Source organism: Chrysochloris asiatica, unplaced genomic scaffold (assembly GCF_000296735.1).
Source record: "Chrysochloris asiatica unplaced genomic scaffold, ChrAsi1.0 scaffold00080, whole genome shotgun sequence".
Taxonomy (NCBI): domain Eukaryota; kingdom Metazoa; phylum Chordata; class Mammalia; order Afrosoricida; family Chrysochloridae; genus Chrysochloris; species Chrysochloris asiatica.
The window spans coordinates 13,508,207-13,533,267 of record NW_006408598.1 but is presented as its reverse complement, the minus strand read 5'-3'; the positions used below and the strand labels follow the sequence as shown (position 1 = coordinate 13,533,267).

The 25,061-nt window shown below is 39.2% G+C and overlaps 1 protein-coding gene across 1 annotated transcript in view; it reads left to right on the top strand.

Annotated features, from left to right (window-relative positions):
• The window catches only part of SLC25A26 (solute carrier family 25 (S-adenosylmethionine carrier), member 26), a 232,476-nt gene that overhangs the window by 177,309 nt on the left and 30,106 nt on the right, over positions 1 to 25,061 (top strand). Inside the window, exon 6 of the mRNA XM_006865649.1 lies at positions 14,096 to 14,140. Coding sequence (XP_006865711.1) covers positions 14,096 to 14,140 — 45 coding nt within the window. The remainder of the gene's footprint in view (positions 1 to 14,095; positions 14,141 to 25,061) is intronic.

Sequence of the window (25,061 nt, the reverse complement as noted above, 5' to 3'; positions counted from 1 at the left end):
GTTTATTCTTGCTCCTCCTTCTTTTCCTTTGAATTGTATCTGTTCTATCTCTGCGTTTGTTCTTCCTTTTATTCTGTTTCTCCTTTTCCTTTTTCTTCTTTCCCCTTTTGATCTTTCTGTTTTCATCTTCTCTCTTCTTGGTTTTTCTAACTGGCTTTTTTATTATTATTATTATTATTAATTTTATTTTCTCTTCTATAGCACCATTTTATTGTCTTTTTTTAGTTATTAAATTCTTTTTTTCAGGTTACTGCTTGTTTTTATTTTTCTCCTTTATTTCCTCTCTTCATGACTGATGGTTTATTTGTTCATCTATTTTCGTTTTCTTGTATGTTTCTGTCTGTGGAGGGTTTCTCCTCTTTCTCATCCAACAGGAGACATAAACCATGTCCATACAGCACATCCATAACTGTACCCTTTACAGCTCCATCCATTGGCCAGGAGCCAATAGCAGCTCCTATAACTCCCAATCAATGATCGAGAACAGCCAACACCATCCAAACTCTCCCTAAACTGAGGTGCACTAATGGAGAATGGTGCACTTGCTTCCATTCTCTAGCTACACCCACAGAAGTCCTGGTGTGGTGCTGTGGGCTAATGCGCCAAGCTGGAAAGCCATTGGACTGCAAGGTTGTTGGGTCAAGCTCACCCGCTGCTCCTTGGACCCTATACAGGGTCGTTATGGGTTGGAACCGACTCAGTGGCAATTCACAATAACAATAGAACTATGTAAAAGTACCATATTTTATCATTTTGAGCAATTTTTAAACGTATTCTATCCACTCTGAAATTGAGATGTTCCTTTTAATGGATAGATTCTTAGAATTAAGTTTACAGTAATAATTGGAAGCACTGAGTCTAATAGTCAGTAGACTAGATAACATTCCAAAAAGAAATGGTTAATGTTCAACTGTTTCAACCATTTCAAGAGCTAGCATATGATCAAGTGCCAATGATACTGAAGAAGGAAGTTCAAGGTACATTGAAGGAATTGATGGAATAAAAATTTAAATCTTTCAAGTAAGTGAGGCGGCACAGGAAGCACTCACTCATCTCTGCCAAGAAATTTGGAAGACAACTATCTGGCCAACTGATTGGAAGAGATCTATATTTATGCCTATTCCAAAGAGAGGTGACCCAATGGAATGCGGAAATCATTGGACAGTCTCTTTGATACCCCTTACTAGTAAAGATTTACTAAAGGTAATACAAAAACGCTGCAAGCATACATTGACAGAGAACTTCCAGAGGGTCAAGCTGGATTCAGAAGAGGCAGTGGAACAAGGGGGGGATATCATTCCTGATGTCTGATGGATCTTGGCTGAAAGCAGAGAATATCAGAAAGATGTTTATTTGTGCTGTATTGCCTATGCAAAAGCTTTTGATTGTGTGGATCATGACAAGCTACGGACAACATTGCCAAGTATGAGTATTCCAGAACACTTCATTGTGTTCATGAGGAATCTGTACCTGGACCAGGAGGCAGTTGTTCAAACAGAACATGGGAACACTGACTGGTTTAAAATTAAGAAAGGTGTGTGACAAGGTTGTATTCTTTCACCATACTTATTCAAACTGTATGCTGAGCAAATCATCCAAGAAGCTGGGTTCTATGACGAAAAATGTGGCATCAAGATTGGAGGAAGACTCATTAACAACCTGTGAAGTGCAGATGATAAAACCTTGCTTGCTGAAAGTGAAAAGGACTTAAAACATTTACTGATGAAGATCAAAGAGCATAGTCTTCGGTATGGATTATATCTCAATGTCAAGAAAACAAAAATCCTCACCACTGGACCAATAGACAGCATTCTGATGAATCGAGAAAAGATTAAAATTGTCAAGGACTTCATTCTTCTTGGATCAACTGTCAACACTCAAGGAAGCAGCAGTCAAAAAAATCAAACAGAGTATTGCAATTAGGCAGATCTGCTGCACAAGACCTTTTTAAAGTGTTGAAGAGCAAAGATGTCAGCTCAAGGACTAAGGTGCACATGACCCCAAGCCATGGTATTTTCAATAACCTCATATGCATGCAAAAGCTAGACAATGAAAAGGAAAGACCGTGGAAGAATTGATGCTTTGAGTTATGGTGTTGGAGGAAAATATTGAAAGTGCCATGGGCTGCCAAAAGAACCAATAGATCTGTTTAGGAAGCCGTGCAGCCAGAGTGCTCTTTGGAGGAATCCAAACTACATCTCTCATACTTGGGACCAGTCAGGAGGGACCAGTCGCTGGAGAAGGCTATCATGTTTGGTAAGGTGGAGGGTCAGAGAAAAAGAGGAAGACCCCCCAACGAGATGGATTGGCCAAGTGGCAGCATCGATGGACTCAAGCGTGGCAACAGTAGTGAGGTTGATCCAGGACCGGGCAGTGTTTTGTTTTGCTATGCATAAGGTCGCTATAAGCCGGTACTGAATTGTTGGGCCCTAACAACAACAGATACAGATAGTCCTGGTGTGGTGCTATAGGGTTAACACTGGACTACAACCACAAGGTTGATGGTTCCAACCTACCAACGACACCTCAGAAACCCTATGCAGGGACACTGTGAGTTGGAAACGACTCCACAGCATTTAACAGCAACAACAAGAGCTATAGACATCTTTGTGGGTGTATCTTTGTGTATATATCTTTGAGTGTGTATATTTACAGATGTGCTCCTCATTATCGCTGTCTAGTGGTCTCACATTTCACTTTTACAACAAGAATAAAAACCTCCTATTCTGTGCATTAACAGCATGTATCTAGTAGTAATCAATGCTAAGTTGCGAGGTGGGTGTAGCGCTGGGTTTGATGGTTAAGGCTATGTGTCAGCTTAGTTGGGTCATGATTCTCAGTGGTTTGGTAGTCATGTCATGATGTAATTTGGAAGTTAAGTAAAGTTGTGATTTGATGTGGTTATCCTTCATTTTTGTATCATGCTGATTTTTGCAGATAAAGTAGGTCTTTGGAACCTAACTGTAGATAAATGAGGAATGGGTGAAAGTATGAGTAGCTATGTATGGGGGAGCTTCAAAGAGTTTGTAGAAAAATAGAATTAAAAGATAGTGGAATTTTTCCATGAGAAAGACAAAGAGAGAACAGGGCGGTGGAAAGGGAGAGAGAAGGATGAGGAGAGAACAGGCCCCTACAATCCCAGGCAGGGTTTAATCCTCATTACCAGTCCCTCATTTATATGCTCCAGTAGAAGGTCTCCATTTTAATTTGTTTATTTTTAATCAGAGCTCTTTCTCAAGTGTTGACTTATGTGAGACATATAAGGGTGTATTTCCTGAGTATTTGAGGTCTCCGTGACAGACTTGGGGGATGGCACTTTTTGCTCTCTCAGTAGCCTGTTATAACCATTACTGCTTCCAGGGATGAAATGAAAAGTGTGGTGCTTTTCTGATATTCGCTGCTTTTATAAAGAACATGCTCAGCATTTCTCAAGCTGCAGGGACTGAAGAAAACTTTCAGATCTCTACTTGCAGTATTGAAAGACTCTCTGGGCAAACTATTGAAAGATGCAGAAAGCATCAAATGAAGATGGACAAAATACACAGAGTCAATGTACCAAAAAGAAATGGTCAGTGTTCAACCATTTCAACAATATGATCAAAAAATCAGCGATACTGAATGAAGAAGTCCAAGGTGCATTGACGATATTGGCACAGGAATAAAACTCTGGGAATTGATGGGCTACAAACTGGAATCTGTCAGGAAACTGATGCAGCACTAGAGCATTCATTCATCTATGCCAACAAATTTGGAAGACAGCTGCCTGGCCAACTGATTGGAAAAGTCACTGACTTGTACTTTTTTATTTTAGTGGACTTGATACAGATGTCCATTCCAAAGAGAGGTAACCCAACGGTATGTGGCAGTCATCAGACATTGTCATTAATATCACATGCAAGTAGAATTTTGCTAACATTAATTTAAAAACAGCAGCAACAATACCTTGACGAAACTGCCAGAGGTTCAAGCCACACTTAGATGAGGATGTAGAATGAATGGTGTTGCTATTGTCATATGGATTTGGGCTTAAAACAGAAAATCCCAGAAAGATGCTCACTGTGCGTTATTGATGTTACAACGACTTTCTTTTGGTTGTGTGGGTCATGCATGACAAGCTTTGAATAACATTGCTAGAACACTTAACTGTGCTCATCAGAAACCTGTATGTAGACCAAGAGCAGTTGTTCAAACAGAACAAATGAACACTGAATGGTTTAAAACCAGGAAGTCTGCATTAGGGTTGCATTCTTTCACCCCATTTAATCGGTCTGTATGCTGAGCAAACAATCCGAGAAGCTGGATTATATGAAAAAGAACATGGCATTAGAATTGAAGGAACACTTTTTAGCAACCTTTGATATGCATATGATACAGTCCTGCTTGCTGAAAGTGCAGAGGACTTAAAATACCTACTGATGAAGATCAACGAGCACAGCCTTCGGTATGGCTTGCATGCAAAGAAAATACAAATCCTCACAACTGGACCAATAAATAACATCATGATAAATGAAAAAAAGGTTGAAGTTGTCAAAGATTGCTTGGATCCACAATCAGTTCCCATGACAGCAGCAATCAAGAAATCAAACAAAGTATTACATTAGGCAAATCTGCTGGACAAGATCTCTTCAGAGTGTTCAAGAGCAAAGATGTCACTTTGGGGACTAAGGTGTCTCTGAACCAAGCCATAGTCTTTTCAGTAGCCTCATATACATGTGAAAGTTGGAGGATGGATAAGAAAGACCAAAGAAGCATTTGAGTTATGGTTTTGAAGAATATTAAAAGTACCATGGACTACCAGAAAAACGAACAAATAATGTGTGTTGGATGATGTACAGCCAAAATGCTTCTTGGAAGCCAGGATGGTGAGACTTCATCTTTGATACTTCTGACATGTTATCAGCATGCACCAATCCCTGGAGAAGGGCATTATGCTTCATAAAGTGGAGGGGGAGCGAAAAAGGGGAAGAACCCAATGAGATGGATCAGCACAGTGGCAGCAGCAGTACTCTCAGGTATAGCCCCCATTGTGAGGATGGTGCAGGACCAAGGACTGTGTTGTTCTGTCATGCATAAGATCGCCATGAGTCAGAATTGACTCTTTGGCACCTAACAACAACTATCAGAATGTTTTTCTGAAAATATCTCAGAATTTACCAGGATATGCTTGAGTCTGTGTCTAGAATAAAGTCGTCCCTTTTAATCTGTGTACTGAAGTAATTGTTCAGTCCAGGAGATTGCCTAATACAAGAAATAATTGTTGTATTATTGCCTCACCTTTATCTGTTCATCTTTCTTTTGACGGTACTGCTGTTCATCTCATTAGATCTGTCTTCCAAGTCTCTTATCTTTTCTGCCATAATTTTCACTTTGTTGCTTTGAGCTATTTTTTCCATTTGATCTTCCAGACCACAAACTTGGATCATAATCATGACCCATTCTTTGCTTTAGTTAATCTGCTGTTTCGTTTGTGTGGGAAATTGTGTTTTTTAGATGCAAGCAGTTTTTTTTTCTGCTATACTTAAGTCTCTTTAAGTGTTTGTATAGTTTTTCTGACCCAGATTGGCCCTTTTCTCCTCATGCAACTCTGTTTGTCCTGTTTGCTGCCTTTCTGGGTACTCGCCTTCCTTATGTCTTGTTAGATTTTCATTGTCAGCTCATTCTGGACTTTGCCTCTAATCATTTAGGGGGCCCCTCTACCTGTCCCCTGGATATCCATTGACCAGATTTTTTCCTGGAACTTTTCATTTAAAGTCCTTTTTCCAGAATGCCAAAAGCCTGTTCTGTATACTCTTAACCAGCTCCTAAAAAAAATGTAAAAGTACATACTCCAGTGTCTCCTGTGTTCTGCAAAGAGCATGTGTCCTTCCTTGCACTTAGTTGTCTGCAGGCCCCACGTCTATGGCCCTATTCAGCAGACAGATTGAAAATGGCATTGGAGGTAAGTGAGTGTATTTCTCACATCTCCATCTTCCTGGTATCCCTTTTGGAGCTGTAGTTTTCATTTATCTATTGCTGTACCAGCTATGGATGTACACTTTTACTTAGACTTAACCAATAGTCGAGGGGTGGGAGATGGGAGGTATTAGGCAGGAATGTTGGGAGACCTATATGGTAGATTTCATTATTGTGTCCACTCTGCTGCTTTCCCTGTAAGAGGATTGATTGTACATTTGCCTGTTATTTCAATTGACAAAAAAATACAATAACATTCATTTTTGTATTCATCAATTTTGTATATAATTGATACTCACCACTTTCACTTTTTTATTCTTCTTTCAAAACACTGTTGTAATGTTTTAAAATCAGTAGTTGAGTGAAAAGAGCACTCATTGAACTATGAGCCAAATGACTGGGGTTCAGTTTCTTATTTTGCCACTTACTTGTGCTCATGAGGAAGCTGTACTTAGACCAAGAGGGAAGTTGTTCACACAAAACAAGTGGACTCTGAATGGTTTAAAATCAGAAAAGGCGTGCATCAGGGTTGCATTCTTTCATACTGCTTATTCAGTCTATATATATGCAGAGCAAACAATATGAGAAGCTGGATTATATGAAGAACATGACAACAGGGTTGAAGGAAGACCCTTAGCAACCTCCCATATGCAGATGATACAAAGCTGCTTGCTAGAAGTGAAAAGGACTTAAAATACTTACTGATGAAGATCAGAGACCACAGCCTTCAGTATGGATTGCACCCCAATGTAAACAAAACATTGTAACATCATGATACATGGAGAAAAGTTTGAAGTTGTGTAAGACTTCATTTTGCTTTAATCCACTATCAGTAATCATAGAAATAGCTGTCAAGAAATCAAACGATGTATATTGTCCTACACAGATCTTCTGCATAAGACCTATTCAAACAGCCTAAGAACAAAGATGTCAGAGAACTAAGGTGCAGTTACATAAGATGTGCATTTATGTAGGTAGGTCTGTGGATATATACAAATAATTCAAATATTGTTGTTATTGTTGTTGTTAAGTGCCGTCAAGTCGGTTCTGACCCATAGTGACCCTGTACAGGGTTTCCAAGGGTGTAAATCTTTACAGGAGTAGAAAGCCTCATCTTTCTCCTGCGGAGTGGCTGGTAGTTTCGAACCGCTGACCCTAAGGTTTGCAGGCCGATTCGTAACCACTACGCTACCAGAGCTCCATAATTTAAATATTAGGTAAGAATATTTATTGCTCTTGCTGGTCTGTTCATTTATTTTTATATTTTGGACTTGGGAAACCAGCAATTAGAACACTGTCCTTACCAGAAAGGAAATTACTTAAGAAATTAGAGGAAATTTGGACAAGCAAGCTTGTCCCTTTGTTAACATTTGGTAATCTAATAAGCAAAATCATCTACTTTACATGTAGAATTTGTTGAGGGGTTAAGTTACTAGTTTTCCCTTCCCACTCTTTAATGCGTTCTAATACAGATGTTAAAATGTTCTGGCTACGAGGAAAGAAAGGAGTTGCAGGTGAACAAGACAACTGAACTATGTATGCTAATGAGATTCTCAGCTGCAGAAAATGAGAATGAACAATCTGATTGTATGTGGAGAGATTCAGGTTGCATGCAAATTTCAACTGAAGACATCTGTTTTCTGACCCTGCACCAGGGTTCTAACGTCTTGACAGGAATTCTTCTTTTGAAATTTCTGAGTCTCAAGCACCTCCTCTAGCTATTTTCTCGTTGTTATCTTAGGACTTAAATCAACACTGCTTAACATATTGGAAATGACTTTGTGAAGATTTGTTTCTATACTGAAAAAGAAACCTTTTCTGATTACACTAGCAAGAATCATCCTAATTACTGAGGGATTCTCATAAGAATTATGGGGTGATCTACAGTTCATTGAAGGAAGCCAGGGAAAAGAAATGCATAGTTGAAGAGATCACTCTGTGTGTGTATGAGTGTGTGTATGTGTGTGTGTGTAGTCTTTCGTGAACTAAGTGCAGTCTTTTTTGGTTATTCTCAATATTAGTTGCTGAGAATCCCAGCTAAGAAAAGTAGTTCCTTTATAAAAAGTATTAATTTTTTTTTTTTTTTTTACTAGTAGGTCATCTGTTATATCTTACATCTCCTTGTGAAATCATATTCACATGGTACTAAATCAGACATAGTGTCAGGAGGGACCAGTATCTGGTGAAGGATATCATGCTTGTTAAGGTGGAGGGTCAGACAAAAAGAGGAAGACCCCTAGTGAGGTGGATTGACAAAGTGGCAGCATCAGTGAGCTCAAGCATTGCAACAATTGTGAGGTTGGCCCAGGATCGGGCAGTGTTTCATTCTGTTGTACATAGTGTCACTGTGAATCTGTACCGACTTGATGGCACCTAACAACAACAACAAAAATCAGACAGTCTTACCTATGCTAGGAATTCTTGATACCTTATCTCCTACTTGATACCATATACCCTACTGTAGTGCCAGAAATCCTAGATATTGGCTGTTGGCTAGGAGTGAGTTCATGTTCAATGGTGTATTAGAATCACTGTTCTGAAGTCTTTATTGTTGTGAAGTCAAGACTTTGAGCCGCTGTGATTTTCTTCTATATTGATTTGTTAAATGAAGCTTGATTCCTGAAGATACATGATTTCTTTGTGTTCTTATTAAACTAAGGATAATTGTACTAAGCAAAAGTTATTGATGGGTGTTAGCCTACCATGGCATATAGTTGGGTAAGTTCAATAATGATATGTTTGCAAAGTACATGATATACCAGAATTTTCCGGATACATTTTGATTGATTTCAAAGAAAAGTGTTTTTGAGGAAAAAATTGGAAATAATCAGTGGGGCACAATCAAATACTAGAGTATAATTTGCAGTGGTCCGAAATAATGATGTTGTTGTTGTTAAGTGCCATCCAGTCGATTCTGACCCATAGAGACGCTGTATAGGGTTTCCGAGGAGCAGCTGGTGAGCTTGAACTGCCGACCTTGCAGTTCAAACAGCTTTGCAATGTGGTGCATTAACCCACAGCGCCACACCAGGACTCCAATGATAGAGCTATGTTAATCAACATGGAAATAAGACAAAGGCATTGTTCAGAGAAAAGATCAAATCATGAAATGATACATATTATAGAGATTGTGGAGTTAATGGTGTAGCATTGTAGGATCAGCACTGGACTACGAACCACAAGGTCTGCAGTTCAAACCCACTAGCAACTCCTTAGAAACCCTTTGAGTTGGAAACAACTCAACGCCACTTAACAACAACAACATATATTGTGGGGAGCGTGGTGGCTCCATACGATAAGCAGTAAACTATGAACCAGTGACTCTATAGATTAAAGTAGACCTGTACCTTAGGATTTCTGAAACTAAATCTTTTTGATAGGAGATAGTCGTGTCTTTGCCCTTGAAGCAGTGTTGTTGTTGTTAAGTGCCGTTGAGTCGGTTCCGACCCATAGCGACCCTGTACAGGGTTTCCGAGGGTGTAAATCTTTACGGGAGTAGAAAGCCTCATCTTTCTCTCGCGGAACGGCTGATAGTTTCGAACCGCTGACCTTAAGGTTCGCAGCCCGATTCGTGACCACTACGCTACCAGAGCTCTGTTGACCTTGCAGTTAGCAGCACACCCCTTTAATGGACTGCGCTACCAGGGTTCCTTTGCTTGTAACCTTCACCAAAATCACAATAAAATGTGAAAAAAAGTTTTTTATCTTACATACAGTGCCTACAATAGGTTATAGTTATTAATTTTTTTAAAATCACAGTGCGTTTACAGATAGAATTATAGTACATCTGCTTTAAATGATTCTTTCTCTCTCTAAAAATAGAGATCACTTTTAGGCAAGAGGGTTTAAATCTTGAACTTCTTTTGTCCTTGGTTGGTTACCAATAGAATTGGATGAGCAAAAGCACAGATTATTAAAGAGAATGATTTGGTTATGTGTCTAACTCTAAGTGATGCACAGAAATGTGGACATTGTCAGGGAATTAAAAAGAGATTTTGTAGATCACTTGTAGGATTCCATGAGAACGGGAATGTTCCAGTCCTACTCTTTCCATCCTGTTCTTCCAAATGTTTCTAATTAGAGCCTTATCAAACCATTGAGATATATATATATATATATAAACACACATGTATATATATGTCTATGTTGTTGGTTGTTGTTGGTAAGGACATGGAGTCGGTTCGACACATAGTGACCCTGATGACCCTGTACAGGGTTTCCGAGGCTGTAAATCTTTACAGGAGCAGAACAGCTCATCTTTCTCCTGCTGAACCACTGGTAGTTGCAAATTGCCAACCTTGAGGTTAGCAGTTCCACTACAATTCGTAATCACTATGCTACCAGAACTCCTTTTTACATCATTAGTACTGGTGAAACTTCCTTTCTGTTGACCACACCCAGATGTCTATTTCGCATGAAATCCTCACATTCCCTCTTGTTTAGAATTATTGCTATGTTTATTACTAAGTGGAATTCATGTGGAGTTTTAGCAGCTTTCCCCTCCCCCACCCCCTCATCCATCTGCCTCTTTAATGGTAGCTGGGTTTACGGCTGTTCACTTATTAGTACCCTGGGTCTTAACAACCTTATTCAAACAAAACATCTTCAATAGGGGCATTAAGCAGGTCACAACAGTGAGCCATTTTGTAACGGGTGTGTTGAGTTTTAGAGTAGAAGGCCTCAGAGTGCAGCTATTCATTTTCTTCATCTATAAAACATTTTAGAATAACAGCTTACATCTGTCTGGGGTATAACATTCCACATTTTGAAGAAACATCACTGTTAAGTAACTCCAAACCAGACATGGGCAAAGAGCTCGCCTTCTGACAGGCGGATGCTCTTTGGAAGTCGGGAAAGGTATTTGTTTTAGCTTTGGAGCCTTGTTTGCTGGCAGGACAGCTTTCACATGTGGAGAACACATTTTCATTGTTTCTTCATATTGTAAATGACAACAAGCATGCGATACAATTTTGACTGGAAGAAAATTTTTTCACACAGCAGGCGTTCTATCTTGTGAGGCTATGTGACTATCAGAAACCAGATATAAATTTGATGATTTGAGTTTTTATATATAGCACATTTAATTATCTTAGATTGTCAGTTAATCTTTTTTTAGGGAGTAAAGTTGGGTCTTCCTGTCAGCTCCCTTTAAAATCAGAACCCAAGTGAGTGGTTTGGCCATTTCAATGCGTAATTTTTAAATTACTGCTTTAAATTGAAGGACCAATTTAATTTTTATTAGAGGAAAATATATAAAATGTTCATCTATGGATTTAAAATTCAAGTGGTGTTAAGTGTATAAATAATATGTAGTTCAGTTTTATGGGTTATTTATTGCAAATATTGCTATTAAATAAGCAATATTGAGAACTAACAACTTTTACAATTCTAAAACTTTTTTCATGTCATAAATGTGAGATATTTACATCCTTGTGAAAATGTGATAGATTTACATTTGAAAGGGAAAAGTACAAATTTAAACTTAAATCATCCATACTCCCAGTACCTGGTAGTCATTGTGACTGTATTGTATGTACTACATGTTATAAATTTCAACAACTTTATAATAGTTTTTAGAAAACTACTGTCCAGTGAGATTGTTGGATTTTGACACTTTAATTGGAGAGCGGAACTTGACTTTCAGAGTGGACAGTGTTAGCTGCTTTGACATTTTAGTGACAAGACACTAAGCTAAATTTGATGTGTATTGTGGAACTTACCATATATAGGATGAGGTGCTGCTAATTTATGAAGATGACAAATTTGAGATTGTAGTTTGTTAATCCTGTCCAGGAGGATAATTGGCATAGATATGCTTTCCCACCACGCACAGTGGAAGGTAGATTTTCTTTGCATGGCCACTGTGTCAGCATTTATACCAGCAGAATAAGACAGGTGATGCTAGACTTTTAATTTCTGGTTCGATGCATATATTTCAGAAATAACCTCTTGTTGTAAATTCATATGAAGTTAAATACCCATTGGTGGTAGTTATGTGCTGTGGAGTCAGTGTTGACTCATTGTGACCCTGTATAGATAGGGTTTCTGAGGCGCTAAATCCTTAAGGGAGCAGAAAGCTTCATCTTTGTCCCACAGAACATCTGGTAGTTTTGAACTGCTGACCTTGAGGTTAGCAGCCCAACTCATAACTCGCAACTACTACGTTACTAGAGTTCCTTATTAAATGTCCATTAATCCCTTCAAAATTACAGATAGACATATCCATGACATTTGATAATGCTCAAAATTCACAGTTACTTTTGACTTGCAAATGAACTTATCAAAATAAAAATCCTGTGCATTAGGCACCTTCCTTTTTATGGTACCTCCCTTCTAGACTATAGAGGCTCCAAGATTTGAATTCACTGATATTCAGGGAATATGGGGAAAGGCTTTATTTTAGAATATTAGAAACTTTCATTAAAAAGCATGTTGATGATACTGTGGGTGACTTTATACTCAGATAAATGCATCTGAATGTTTTTGAGTACGGTAGTTGTCAGAAAGTCTCGAGTCAGGGTGTCTGGACTTGGTACTTAACTGTGTGCCGTTATTCACGTTCTTCAGCGTCTCTGACTTGCAGTCTAATTACCCGGCGCATGGGCATGGTAATACCGTAGTACTTACATAGAATTGTTGTGAGATTCTGTGAGACACTACCTCTCAGTGGATTCTGACTCAGACTCAAACCTGTAGGGAAGAGTAGATCTGCCCCTTTTGGTTTTCCAAAGTGGCAAGTCTTTACAAAAACAAATCACATCTTTCTCCCCAGGGGTGGCTGATGGGTTCTAACAGACTCTAACCTTTCTTTCATCACTGCACCCCCCACTGGGGCTCTTTCAGTGAGCGAAAACTGTCCTTATTAGCACAGTGTTTAGCATTTTGGAAGAAAAGTCTGTTTATTTTATGGAGCACATAGGGTTGACGTGACTTGAGTTGAGCAGTAACTGATTAATTGTATAAATCCTCATGCTTCCTTGCTACAGATCACTCTGCTCCCTGACGGCCGCTGGTGCTAAATCAGACTTGTAGTCTATGATCTATAGTCCTACTCCTCCGGTACTGGTTCAGTATTGGTCCTCTTCTCCCTCCTTCTCCTCTCCTCTGGCCCCCCTACTGACTCCTCCCCTTCTGTGTCTTCCTCTACCTTTTTCTCTGTCTCTCTCTTTTGCCTCATCCTGCCCTTCTCTCATTTTCTCTCTCACTCTTTCTCTCTTCCTTTCACTTCTTTCTTCCTTCCCATACTCTCCACTCCTTTTCTCTCTTCTCCTCTGCCTTCCTTCTTCTCCTTCCTCCCCAACTGCCCCCTATTACTTCCCCCTTCTACTCTCAACATCTTTTCTCTCTTCCCTTTTTCTCTTTTAAGTCCCAGCGCTAACTGGGATTAGGAGACAACTCTAGTCCTCAATCAAAAACTTGTGCAGTCTTTAGACTTTATTGCTTGCAGTTGTTATTAGGGGCCATTGAGTTGCTTTCTGACTCATGGCAACTCCGTGTATGCAGAGTAGAAGTGCCCTGTAGGTTTTCAAGGCTGTGACATTCCAGAAGCAGAAGCTAAGTGGGTTGGACCCCTGATCTTTTGTCTAGTCGTTGAACAGTTAACTATTTGCACTACTTAGGGACTCTTTTGCAGATGATCACCAGAAAACCAAACCTGTGGCCACCGAGCCGATTCCAACTCACAATGGCCCTGTGTAGGGTTTCCAAGACTACAGAGTTTTATGGGAGCAGAAAATGCACTCTTTCTCCCACAGAGTTGCCTATGCATTTGAACAGCTGACCTTGAGGTTGGTTAACAACCCAGTGTGTAACCCACCTAAGCAGCAGTGATAAGAAATATATATTTTGACATTTCTGTAGCCAGACCCTCTTTGTATCATTCTAATTTTCCCCAATTTTAATGGGCTTTACAGCATCATTTTATGTCCCTTGGATTAAAAAGTTAGTAGGACTGTACAAGCAGTTACAGTTTAGCTACTTTTTAAAACACTGTGTACACAATACCAACAAATTTAATATCAGCTTTATTAAATGCATAAAGTTAAAGTTAATTACTTTTTCTAAGTAACATTATTGATTCATTTAGTAATGCCAGACAAACTGATTATTTCCAACTAATTTTTTTTTTTTTTTTCTTCTCCAGATTCCCTTCTCTTTGGTCCAGTTTCCTTTATGGGAATCCTTAAAAGTAAGTTTTTCAATCATGTAATATTTCTTTAAACTTATCACAAATACATATAGTTACAGTATTGCATTGTTGTTGTGTTGTTGTGATGTGCCATCGAGTTGGTTCCGACGTATAGGGTTTCCAAGGATCAGCTGGTGAGCTTGAACCACCAACCTTTTAGTTCAAACGACTTTTCAGTCTGGCGCATTAGCCCACAGCGCCACACCAGGACTCCTACAGTATTGCATAGTATGATAAAGTATTTACCAGCAATTTTAAAACTCAGAATTATTTATAGTTGAGTATTTTGCATAGGAAGCTTGCAAATTCAGCCTTTTAAACTTGTTCAGGTGCCTGTGGTATTTGGGAATGAGAGTATCCAGAAAAACTTTCCTGCCCTTTTCTCCTGTGTTGCCACTCTTTCTCCAGCCTGTTGGATTGCCTTTCACTTTGTTCTTGTTTTCTGTGGGAAAGTTAGGTGCAGTAGTGAGGGTAAAGAGAGAAGACAGCTCTGGCTGTCTGCAGGCTAAGAAGGCCCAGGCCCTGTGTACACACCCATACTGTAGGGGGCAGTGTGGGGAGAGGGGGGAGCAGCAGGACTTGGTACTCTGCAGCCATTTCTACTGCAAACCACAGCCAGGCCCAGGAGTCCCCAGGGACAAGGAGCGGAGTCTGGAGAGTTGAGAGTCAGCCTGAAAGGTTACTCATCTGTTTAAAAGCAAATAAAATAGTACACCGGTTCTTCCGAACATGTAGTGACTTCCGAGTGGTTTTCATCATTAAACAGAGTGATTTGCAAACCTGTGCACCATAGTGTGATTTCTGTGGGCCTTTGGCAACATCAGGGAGCCCTTGGGGCACAGTGTTTAAGGTGCTCAGCTGCTAACTGCAAGGTTACTGGTTCGAACCCACCAACCACTCAGGGGGAGAATGATGTGGTTGATTTCACTTCCATAAAGGTTGTTGTTGTTGTTGTTGTTGTTGTTGGGTGCTGCCAAGTCAGTTCTGACTCTTGTTGTTGTTGTTGTGAAGTGCCGTCGAGTCGGTTCCGACCCATAGCGACCCTGTACAGGGTTTCCAAGGGTGTAAATCTTTACGGGAGTAGAAAGCCTCATCTTTCTCCCGCGGAGCGGCTGGTAGTTTCAAACTGCTGACCTTAAGGTTCGCAGCCTGATTCGTAACCACTGCGCTACCAGAGCTCTGACTCTTAGCAACCCTCTTATATGTACAGCAGAAGGAAACATTGTCGAGTTCTGCACCATCCACACAATCGTGCTGTTTGAACCTATTGTAGCCACTCTTTTAATCCTTGTCTGTAAGGGTCGTCCTAGTTTTACATTCATCTTCTCCTTTACCAACCACCATGTCTTTCTCCAGGGACTGGTACTTCCTGATAGGACATCCAATTTATGTGAGCCAAAATCTTGCCATACTTACTTCTAAGGAGCATTTTCGCTTTACTTCTTTCGAGACATTTATTTATTCTTCGGACTCTTCATGGTCCTTTAAATGTTTTGTCACCGCCATAGTTCAAAGGCCTCAATTTTTCCTCAGTCTTCCTTATTTGTTATCCAGCTTTCACATATATACGAGGCAGTTGAAAATACCATGGCTTGGGTCAGGCACACTTTAGTTTTCAAAGAAACATCTTGGTAAACAGCAAAAAAAAAACCTTTATAGAGGTGTTGTGTAGCAGATTTCCCCAAGCTTCCTTCGTGGGTGTTGACTGTGAATTCAAGTGAAATCAAATCCTTGAGAACTTGAAACTTTTTTCCAGTTATCATGATGTCATTTATTGGTTCAATCGTGTCACCTGGGTATCACAGGTTGTTGATGAGTCCTCAGTGCGCACCTGTCCTCATTTTAAACCACATAGTGTCCCTTTGTTCTGTTCACTTGACTGCTTCTTGGGCTTTGTACAGGTTCTTTATGAGCACAATGAAGTGTTAAGGAATATACCCATTCTTTGCAGTGTTACCCAAGATCTGTTAATAGTCTACGTGGTCGGATGCCTTTGCATAGTCACCCTTTGCATAGGTAAATATCTTTCTGGCATTTTCTGCTTTCAGCCAAGATCCATCTGATATTAGCATTCATATCCCTTGTTCCTCGTTCTCGTATGACTCTTGAGTTTTGAATTCTGAATACTGAACTTTGGGCATTTCTGTGTTGGTGTACTGCTGTACCCATTTTAAAATTAGCTTCTGCAGAATTTTACTTCTGTGTGATAATATTTTAAGTTGATATCCACATTGTTAGGTCACTTTTCTTAGAACGGGCACAAATATGACTCTCTTCCAGTTGCTTGGCTAGGTGACTGTCTTTCTGATTTGTTAACGTAGATGAGTGAGTACTTTCAGCATTGCATCAATTTGTATTCATCTCAGTTTGTATTCTATCTGTTCCTAGAACCTTGTTTCTCACCAATGACTTCAGTGTAGTTTGAACTTCTTTCAGTGTCATTTGTTCTTCATCATCTCCTGCCTCCTGAAATGTCTGAACATTGGCCAGTTGTGTTGTGTATAGTGCTGCTGTGGATTCCGTCCATCTTCTTCATGTGCTTCCTGTGTTGGTCAGTATTTTGCCCATAGAAATTTTCAGTGTTGCAGCTTGAGGCTGAAGTGTTTTCTTCAGTTCTTTCAGCTTGAGAAATGTTTGTCGTATTATAATGTGGAAAGATTGTCAAGTTTGTAGTCTTAGACATCCTTATTCACATAGGGTTCCTCTGAGTTGAAATAGACTAAGTGGCAATGGAGTTTTTCCCCCAGCATGTTAAAGACTAAAATAAAAAAGAAATATTAGAATAAAATAGGAATATTAGAGAGCCTCTCTTCTGGTAAGGAACAGTATGATTTTGTAAGCTTCAGTTTTGTGTGTGCAACAGTATGCACACACACATGTGTATACATCTTTCGTCTTTGTACTGAGTTGCTATGTAAACTATTTCTCACTGTGGATAATGGTAAAAAAAAAAAAATGTTTGGGAGCTATTGTTCAAGTGAAAAGAGTTGATATATGGGCAAAACTGCAAAATGTCGAAGTTTTCTAAGCAGGCGCTTAATGCAGAAATGAAGCTATTGCTTCTGTCACTCCATGGAGTTAGTAACCAAAAAGTGCTCTTGAAAGTGTCTTTTGAGGAATAGCATAATTATTTGAACTGTTACAAAGATTGTTTTGAATTTATATACTAAAAGATCATAATGTGAGACGAAACGTAATTCTTACATTTCTCAATATTTAGCATTCCAGAGTTTATTTACTTTTAAAAAGAGTAGTAAGTTCCAGAGCCCCTGATTTTAAGGAGTCATAGTTGTTAAGTGCTGTCCAGTCAGTCACAACTCATAGCGACCATGTTTCTGAGGTTGCAGATTTTGGTGGGAACAGAAAGCTTTATCTTTCTCACAAGGAGCAGGGTGGTAGGCCCTGTGGTTCACAGTCTAGTACTTATCCTGTAGAGCCACCGTGTTCCCACTAAGCAGTGGTTTGTTGTTGGGTTAGGTACTGTGGAACTGCTTCTGATTCACAGCAACCCTGTGTACAACAGAATGAAACACTGCCCAGTGGTACTGCTCATTTAGTAACGTTTTTTGGCCTGCCATCTTACGTTTTTATTTTTTTCTTTGTGGTGCCTGGTGAAAACAGATTTCTCAGGCAGTGTTTCAAAGAGCATGTAAGAACTATCCATTGAAAAGGCCACATTCCATTAGCATAACAGCTGTCCTTTTTGTGTGTGACAAAAGAACAATAAAGCCAACAGCTGTCCAGCAAACAAGACTCACTTGATTAGTGTCTCAATGACTAGCATTTACAGAGATTCAGCACACTTCCTAATAGCCTTACCCGAGCTCAGCATAGGAATGTTTGGAGGCCCAAACAGGGAAAAAATGTGCAGCTGAGTTCTTTTCAATTTTAAAGACATTTGTAGGATTCTAGTTGAAAAACATCTTGACTTTTTCAGTGGATCCAAGCAAAATTAAGTCTTGGATAACTTCAATCTTTTCTCCATTTATCATGATGTTATTTATTGGTCCAGTGGTGAGGCTTTGTGTTTTCTTTGCATTGAGGTGCAACTCATACTGAAGGCTGTGCTCTTTGATTGTCTTCATTAAGCACACTTTCAGTAAGCAAGGTTGTATCATCTGCCTATCTCAGGTTACTAATGAGTCTTCCTCCAATCCTGATGCCTCATTCTTCTTCATGTAATCCAGTTTCTCAGATTATTTGCTCAGCGTACAGATTGAATAATTATGGTGAAAGAATACATTGCTGGCACACACCTTTCCTAATTGACAACCATTCATTGTGCTCTTATTCTGATTGAACAACTGCCTCTTTGTATCTGTACTCATTCCTCACGAGCACAATTAAGTGTTCCAGAATAGTCATTTTCCATAGCGTCCACAGCTTGTTACGACCCACACAATTGAAAATCTTTGCATAGTTAATAAAGTATAGGTAAATATTTTTCTGGTATTCTCTGATTTGAGGCACGATCCGTCTTATGCCAGCAATGATATCCTTCATTCCACGTCTTCGTCTGAATTCATCTTGAACCTCTGGCAGTTCCCTGCCAATGTATTGTTGCAGCTATTTAAAAATTATCTTTAACAAAATTTTACTTGCTTGTGATATTAATGGTCTTGTCTGATGATTTCCGTATTCTGTGGGGTCACCTCTCTTTGGAATGGGCACACATATGAATCTCTTCCAATCAGTCGGCCAGCTTGCTGTCGTCCACATTTCTTGATCATATGTTGCCTCTTGAAATGGTGAACATCCACCATTGCTTTTTGGTACAGTGACTCTGTATTCCATCCACCTTCTTTTGATGTTTTCTACATCATTCATTACTTTGTTATGGAATCCTTCAATATTTCAAGTCGAGGCTTGAATCTTTTCGTCTGTTCTTGTTCTTCCCTTTTGTTTTTCTAACTCCAGGTCATTGCACATTTCATTATACTACTTTGTCCTCTCAAGCTGGTCTTTCAAACTTTCTGTTCCAGTGTTTCAATATCATAGAAGTAGAGATTTACAAGACATTAGATAGTTAGATCCAAGCTGATGACATCAGATCAAATCATGGGCTTGGTGGCATCAGGTTAGGTCTCATCATGGAGGTGATAGCTACATTTTAGCAGCTAAGCCACTGAGAATCCTGGCTCAGCCAAGTGTTTATACAAAATCTTAACTATCACAACAATGCAGACCTTGGAGATGTGTCTTTACTTAGCTAACCTTTGTCTATATGACTGATTAACATTTCATTGTGTACTACTTTATATTTGGGGGTGCTGTGGCTCTGTAGGATAATCGCTAGACTGTGAATCACAAGGTCAGTGGTTCGATCCCACCAGCCACATCTCAGGAGAAAGATGAGGTTTTCATCAGTAGCGAAGTTTTTCAGACTTGTAAACCCTACTTGATGACACTTAGCAATGACTAAAGCTTTATATTTCTGGGAGCACTGGTGGCACTGAGGATAAGCACTGGACTGTGAACCAGCAGGTTGATGGTTTGAACCCACCAGCTGCTCTGCAGGAAGAAGAGGAGACTGTCTGCTCTCTTAAAGACTTGCAGTCTCAGAAACCCTGTTCAGGGTTGTTATGAGTCAGAATCAACTCAGTGGCACTTACCAATGCACAAACGTATGTTTAAAACATCGTAGAACTAAGCCTTACAGTGTTCAAACAAGGTCCAGGTCCCTTCCCTTTACAAACAGGGAAGCAGATGTGTGAAAGGTGCAGTCAGCGTCCATTTAGTGCCTGCCTACGCTGAGCATGACCCTGTTCCATTGCCCTCGCATGCAAAGGTGAGTCAGATATGGCATTCTAGTCAGAAACACACTCACACACACTTGAAATCTAATAAGCTAAAGTGTCTACTTGAAGAAGCCTCAAGGTAATGGAAGCCAGTCCCTGAATCCTCAAATCTTTCCGCTATACCATCTCATCTCTGATATTTGTCTTTTTTGTATAGTATGTATACTTGCAAAAGAAGATTTTATAGGAAAGATTGTTGTTAGTGTTGTGCAGTGGAGTCGGTTCTGACTCATAGTGTCTCTGTATAGGGTTTCGGAGACTGGAAATCTTTACGGGGGCAGAAAGTCTTATATTTCTCCTACAAAACAGAAAACAGTTGGTAGTTTTGAAGTACTGACTTTAGGTTAGCAGCCTGGCTCATCATCACTACACTTCCAGGGTTTCTTGGAGTCTCCTTAGGGTGTCTTGTTAGGGTGTCTAATGAGGCTGATGAAAAATTAGTAGATTCCATAAAGAAGAGGGGAAAATAAAAAAGGTTGGTTATCATATCCAGAATCTCAGAGTAGATCATTTCCTTTTAAGATTTATATTCAGATCACATTTTACTTGTCAGTGAGACAAGAAATGAAACATGATAAATGATATCATTCTTCTCACCTGATAAAGACCCATACCTTATTTTTGTCGCTGAACTGCTAACCACAAGGTTGAAGGTCCAAACCTTCCAACTGCTTTTTGGAAATTCTCTCCTGGGTCTCTGTGATTCAGAATGGACTCAATGGCACTTAACAATAACAAGAGCATCTTGGCTTTGGCTACCCATCTTTGTACTGCTAATTTGCATGTGTATAGGCGGCTCCATCCATAGCTGACCACCACCGCTTCTGGGCTCTGACTTCCTGTGAACATCTGCCTAGTTGACTTCTCTCTAACTGAGTGCAGAGTACTGTGGGAGGAATGTGTGGTGCTCACTGTTTTACACTTAGGATATTTCTTAGGTCCTCTCCTAACCCTCACTTGTCTCTGCTGCACTTTGGCATGGATGAAAAGTGTTGACTTCTAGAGTTTTTTCTAAAGGGACCCAACGATGGGGACTAGAGATAGTAATGAGTGGAACTAGAGACTCATTTTTTTGCATGCTTATGTGTAACTCCTCATTTTTTGGCAAAAGGAAACTTGTCTATTTTTTGTATTTATCTGTATACTTTGTAGTACTTCCCGTTACGTAGCAGGTATTTGTAACTGGTTTCTAATTGCTGAAAGCTGGGCATTCTTCAATTTTCTGCCAAAAGCAAAGTTAAATAACTGTATACATCAACTGTTTTGTTTATAATTAGCTTTTTTTTGGAAGTCTATAGAAGCATATAAGAATTGGTTTGCCTTGTTTAATATATAGATTTTTCTGTTGCTAAGTGCTAGGTCAAAAGTTAAACAAATTATGAAAGGCTATACAATCTCCTGAAAGGATGTCAGTTTTTTGTTGTTCGCTGGATATTTGCCATGTTTATAATGCAGTGTAGACTTATGTTAGGAATATATAGAGTTTTGTTAAGAATGTTCCCAAAGTCCAAACATTTCTGCATATAGCCACAAGATATTGCACAGTTACAAAGCATTCTCTAGAAGAAATGCCAACTATAAGGTCAGATGCAACATTTGAAGTAGAACAAAAATCATTCCACTTATTGAACAATATGTCATTATGCTGATGATTTTATTAGACGAAATCACAGTTTGTAGTAGAAATTAGGAGCCCGTAAGTATCTTTTCAATTATGCTACAGTGTATGAAGTAATTACTTAGGGTTGTCATTTGTTTGCAAGTAGTTTAAACTGTCATTACTTTATAAATTTGTTTTTATCCCATTATCTAAATATCTTAACCATTATTGGTAAAAATAAGTTTAAAAATCAATGCACACAAAATGGGCGCTATTTCCACATACTAGCATTAGTTTCAGTCCAGCTGACAGAAATAAAAGTAGTCTGTAGACTGTAAAAGATGGCTGATTATCTGTTGTTGTTTAGTGCGGTCGAGTCGTTTCCGACCCATAGTGACACCCTGTATAGGGTTTCCAAGGAGCAGCTAGTGAGCTTAGACTACTGACCTTGTAGTTCAAAGCCAGTTTGCAGTCCAGCGCATTAACTCACAGCACCACACGAAGACCCCAATTATCAGTTAGGTATATTCAGTTTTAATTATGAAAATAAGCTTAGTAGGAAAAATCCGTTTTCTCGACATTTGATTGTGTTGATAAGTCATGATGTGACAGAAATAAAAGAGTAATTATGGTTCCCAATTATACATGATGCTTTTTTCATTTTAAAAGTTCACTTTTGATTGATCAAATTATGAATTAACATGTTAAGTTAGTATATGCGTATTTCCTAGAGAGATGGTTCTTCTCACTGAATAATAAATTCATGGGCAGCAGTAGCTTAATGTATTTACTTGGTGGGTAGATCCAAAGGCTAATCCAATAGCTAGAGCCTCTTCAGTATTGAGAACATGTGCATGAAGTTCTGTGTTGTAACATTCTGCTGGCAGACAAACAGCAGTGATACCTGGATAGAGGAGGAAATCAAGAACAAGTCTTTAGGTTGAAAAAATCAAAATGATCTTTTCCGTTGTCTTAAATAAAATGCCATCTTACATTATTAATTTTGAGTTGAGTAAATGATTCTGCACACAGACTTGCCATTGTACCTAAGAAGCATGTGATGGTAGCATTTCATTAACTTGCAAGATTGCTTAGAATAGCTGAGGAAGTTCCACATTGTCTAAGTTTCCATGTACTGCAGCCAAAACACTTATATTCAGTTTGTTACTCATAAGACAGTACTATACATTTGGGTGGGTCTTTTGAAGCCAAAAATTCAAGTCCTTTCTTTAGTGTACACTTTAATAGGAGCCATCTGACCCAGGCGTGGATTCCTGGCAATTTCACGATATTCTGCCTGGTGTTTGTTTTGTGTCATACAGGAATAACTCTGGGAACTGAGGCAGCCAGTTTACTACTTCAGCTTCCTCTAGTAGACCTGGAGCAATTAGTGAAGAATCTCTTGGGAAATTTGTTTTATAGTGCTCGTGTTCGGGATTTGTCCTAATGTCCTAGTGGATAATAGAAATGCCATTAATTGAGAAAAAGACACAGGCATTTAAAAATTGCGTATTGGTTGAGGAAAAGAAGCTGATATTTAAAAATTGCATACTTTGAAAGAGTGATTACTGTGGGGAAATTAAGATCTCATCTATCTTACTGGCTTTGATCATTTTACTATGGTTATAGAAGATGTTAGCTTATGGAAAAGCTGGTGAAGGGTCTACGGGAATCCTTTACTATTTTGTATTGTTTGTGTCAGTCAAAAAGTACGTTGTAATAAAATCTTTTAAGCTACTAAGAATATTTTTCAAAAAATATTTTCCAACCTGCCTCAGTTAAGGAGCGTTTAGTTAAGAAAAACTGCAAAAGTGAAACAGAGCATTTCTGATTGCCAATCTGATTGCTTAAACTTGAAGTTTCACCTTAGTATACAGTATATACAACTGTCTATAGATTCATGTATAAATTTAGTTTTTATTTGAAAGACAAAAAGGCAGTGGAACATTGAATTGGGGTAAATAAGCAAACATCACAGGAAGGAGGGCCGTACGTTTTGTACTCTTACTTTTACTAAACAATCACTCTATGAGTTGAGACTCCTCCAACGCTTTGATTTCACGTTTAGAATTCTCTTGGCCCCTCCCCAGGAGTCCTCTTGGCACAGTGGACTAAGCCTTGGACTGCTAACTGAACCCACAAACCTCAAGGGAAAAAGATATGGCAGAATGCATCCATAAAGATTTACAACCCGGGAAACCCTATGGGGTAGTTCTTAACCCTGTCATGGTGCTGTGGGTTAATGTGCTGGACTGCACATTTGGTCAGCACTTCACACTGACCAGCCGCTCCTCAGAAACCCTATATGGGTTTGTTCCTCTAGTCATTTATCTTCCTTGGCAGGGATGATTATTAGACCCTTTAGGTAAATGAAATGGTAATTTAGGATGAGAAATGATGTATTTTGGAAAGTCTGCATTATCACCCACAATGTGGTTGTTGCTGGTAAGTGCTGTCCAGTGTATGACCTCACGTTGGAGATATTAAATGACTTCCCTTAGGTCACATAGACAGTGGGTGAGGCAGCAGAAACAGGTAATTTTTAAAAACTTTGTTGTTCTGACATCCTCCAAAACAAAACTAAAAAACCTCCAGTACAAACCAGCATAATTAAACCAACTTTTACTGACATCAGTATCTTTTCTTTAGTCATGTGCTTATTCTAATGTAGTTCCACTAGAAGCTGAGCTGTAGATGGTTGTGAGATTGCAGGTGTGCTGCTTTGCAGATTGGTTAGGGGGGCGGCCAAACAAACCAGCTCTTCCCCTCTCCACCCCCACCCCCGACTGCGTGATCTCAAGTTATTTAACACATATGTTCCCAAATTAAGTGAGATAATACATGTAAAATCCTTCAGCTTTTTCCTGACACGTGGTTAGTGCACTGTAAGTAGTAACTGTTACTGTCTGTGAGGAGCCCTGGTGGTGTTGCCGTTAAGGCACTTTGGCTGCTCACCAGAGATTAGCATTTTGAACTCAGCAGTTGCTTCACAGGAGACAAAGAAGGCTGTCAGCTTCCATGAAGACTTAGAACTTTGAAAACCCCAGGGGGCAGTTCTGCTGTGTCCGACAGGGTTGTGAGGAGTTGCCCGTGGGATTATTGTCATCTATAATCATTTATATTATTGGTCTACATTATGTGTTTATTCTATTTTCCATTCTCTTCTTAGATCATTTAAATGTCATAACCATTAATACTTGCACTTTCGGTGAGTCCTCTTTTCTGCTTCTTTCCGCTCATTTTCCGTGTCACAGTCCTGCTGTTTCTCCACATCCATCAACAGATATGTTAGGTCAGAGCACTTTCATAATAGATGCTTTTTACCAGGCAGGTCTGTTGTTAAAAATGCATTTAAAGTTACTCCCAAATGAATCACATTTAAACAGCACATTTCTTTTTAGATTGATTTCAACATTTTCTCTTTTTTAAGTTTTTATTCTGAATTGAGTGATAGTTTACATGGGAGAACATCAACTTTATACTCATGCTATCGTATTTCATTTCATTGCAACGATTACAATCC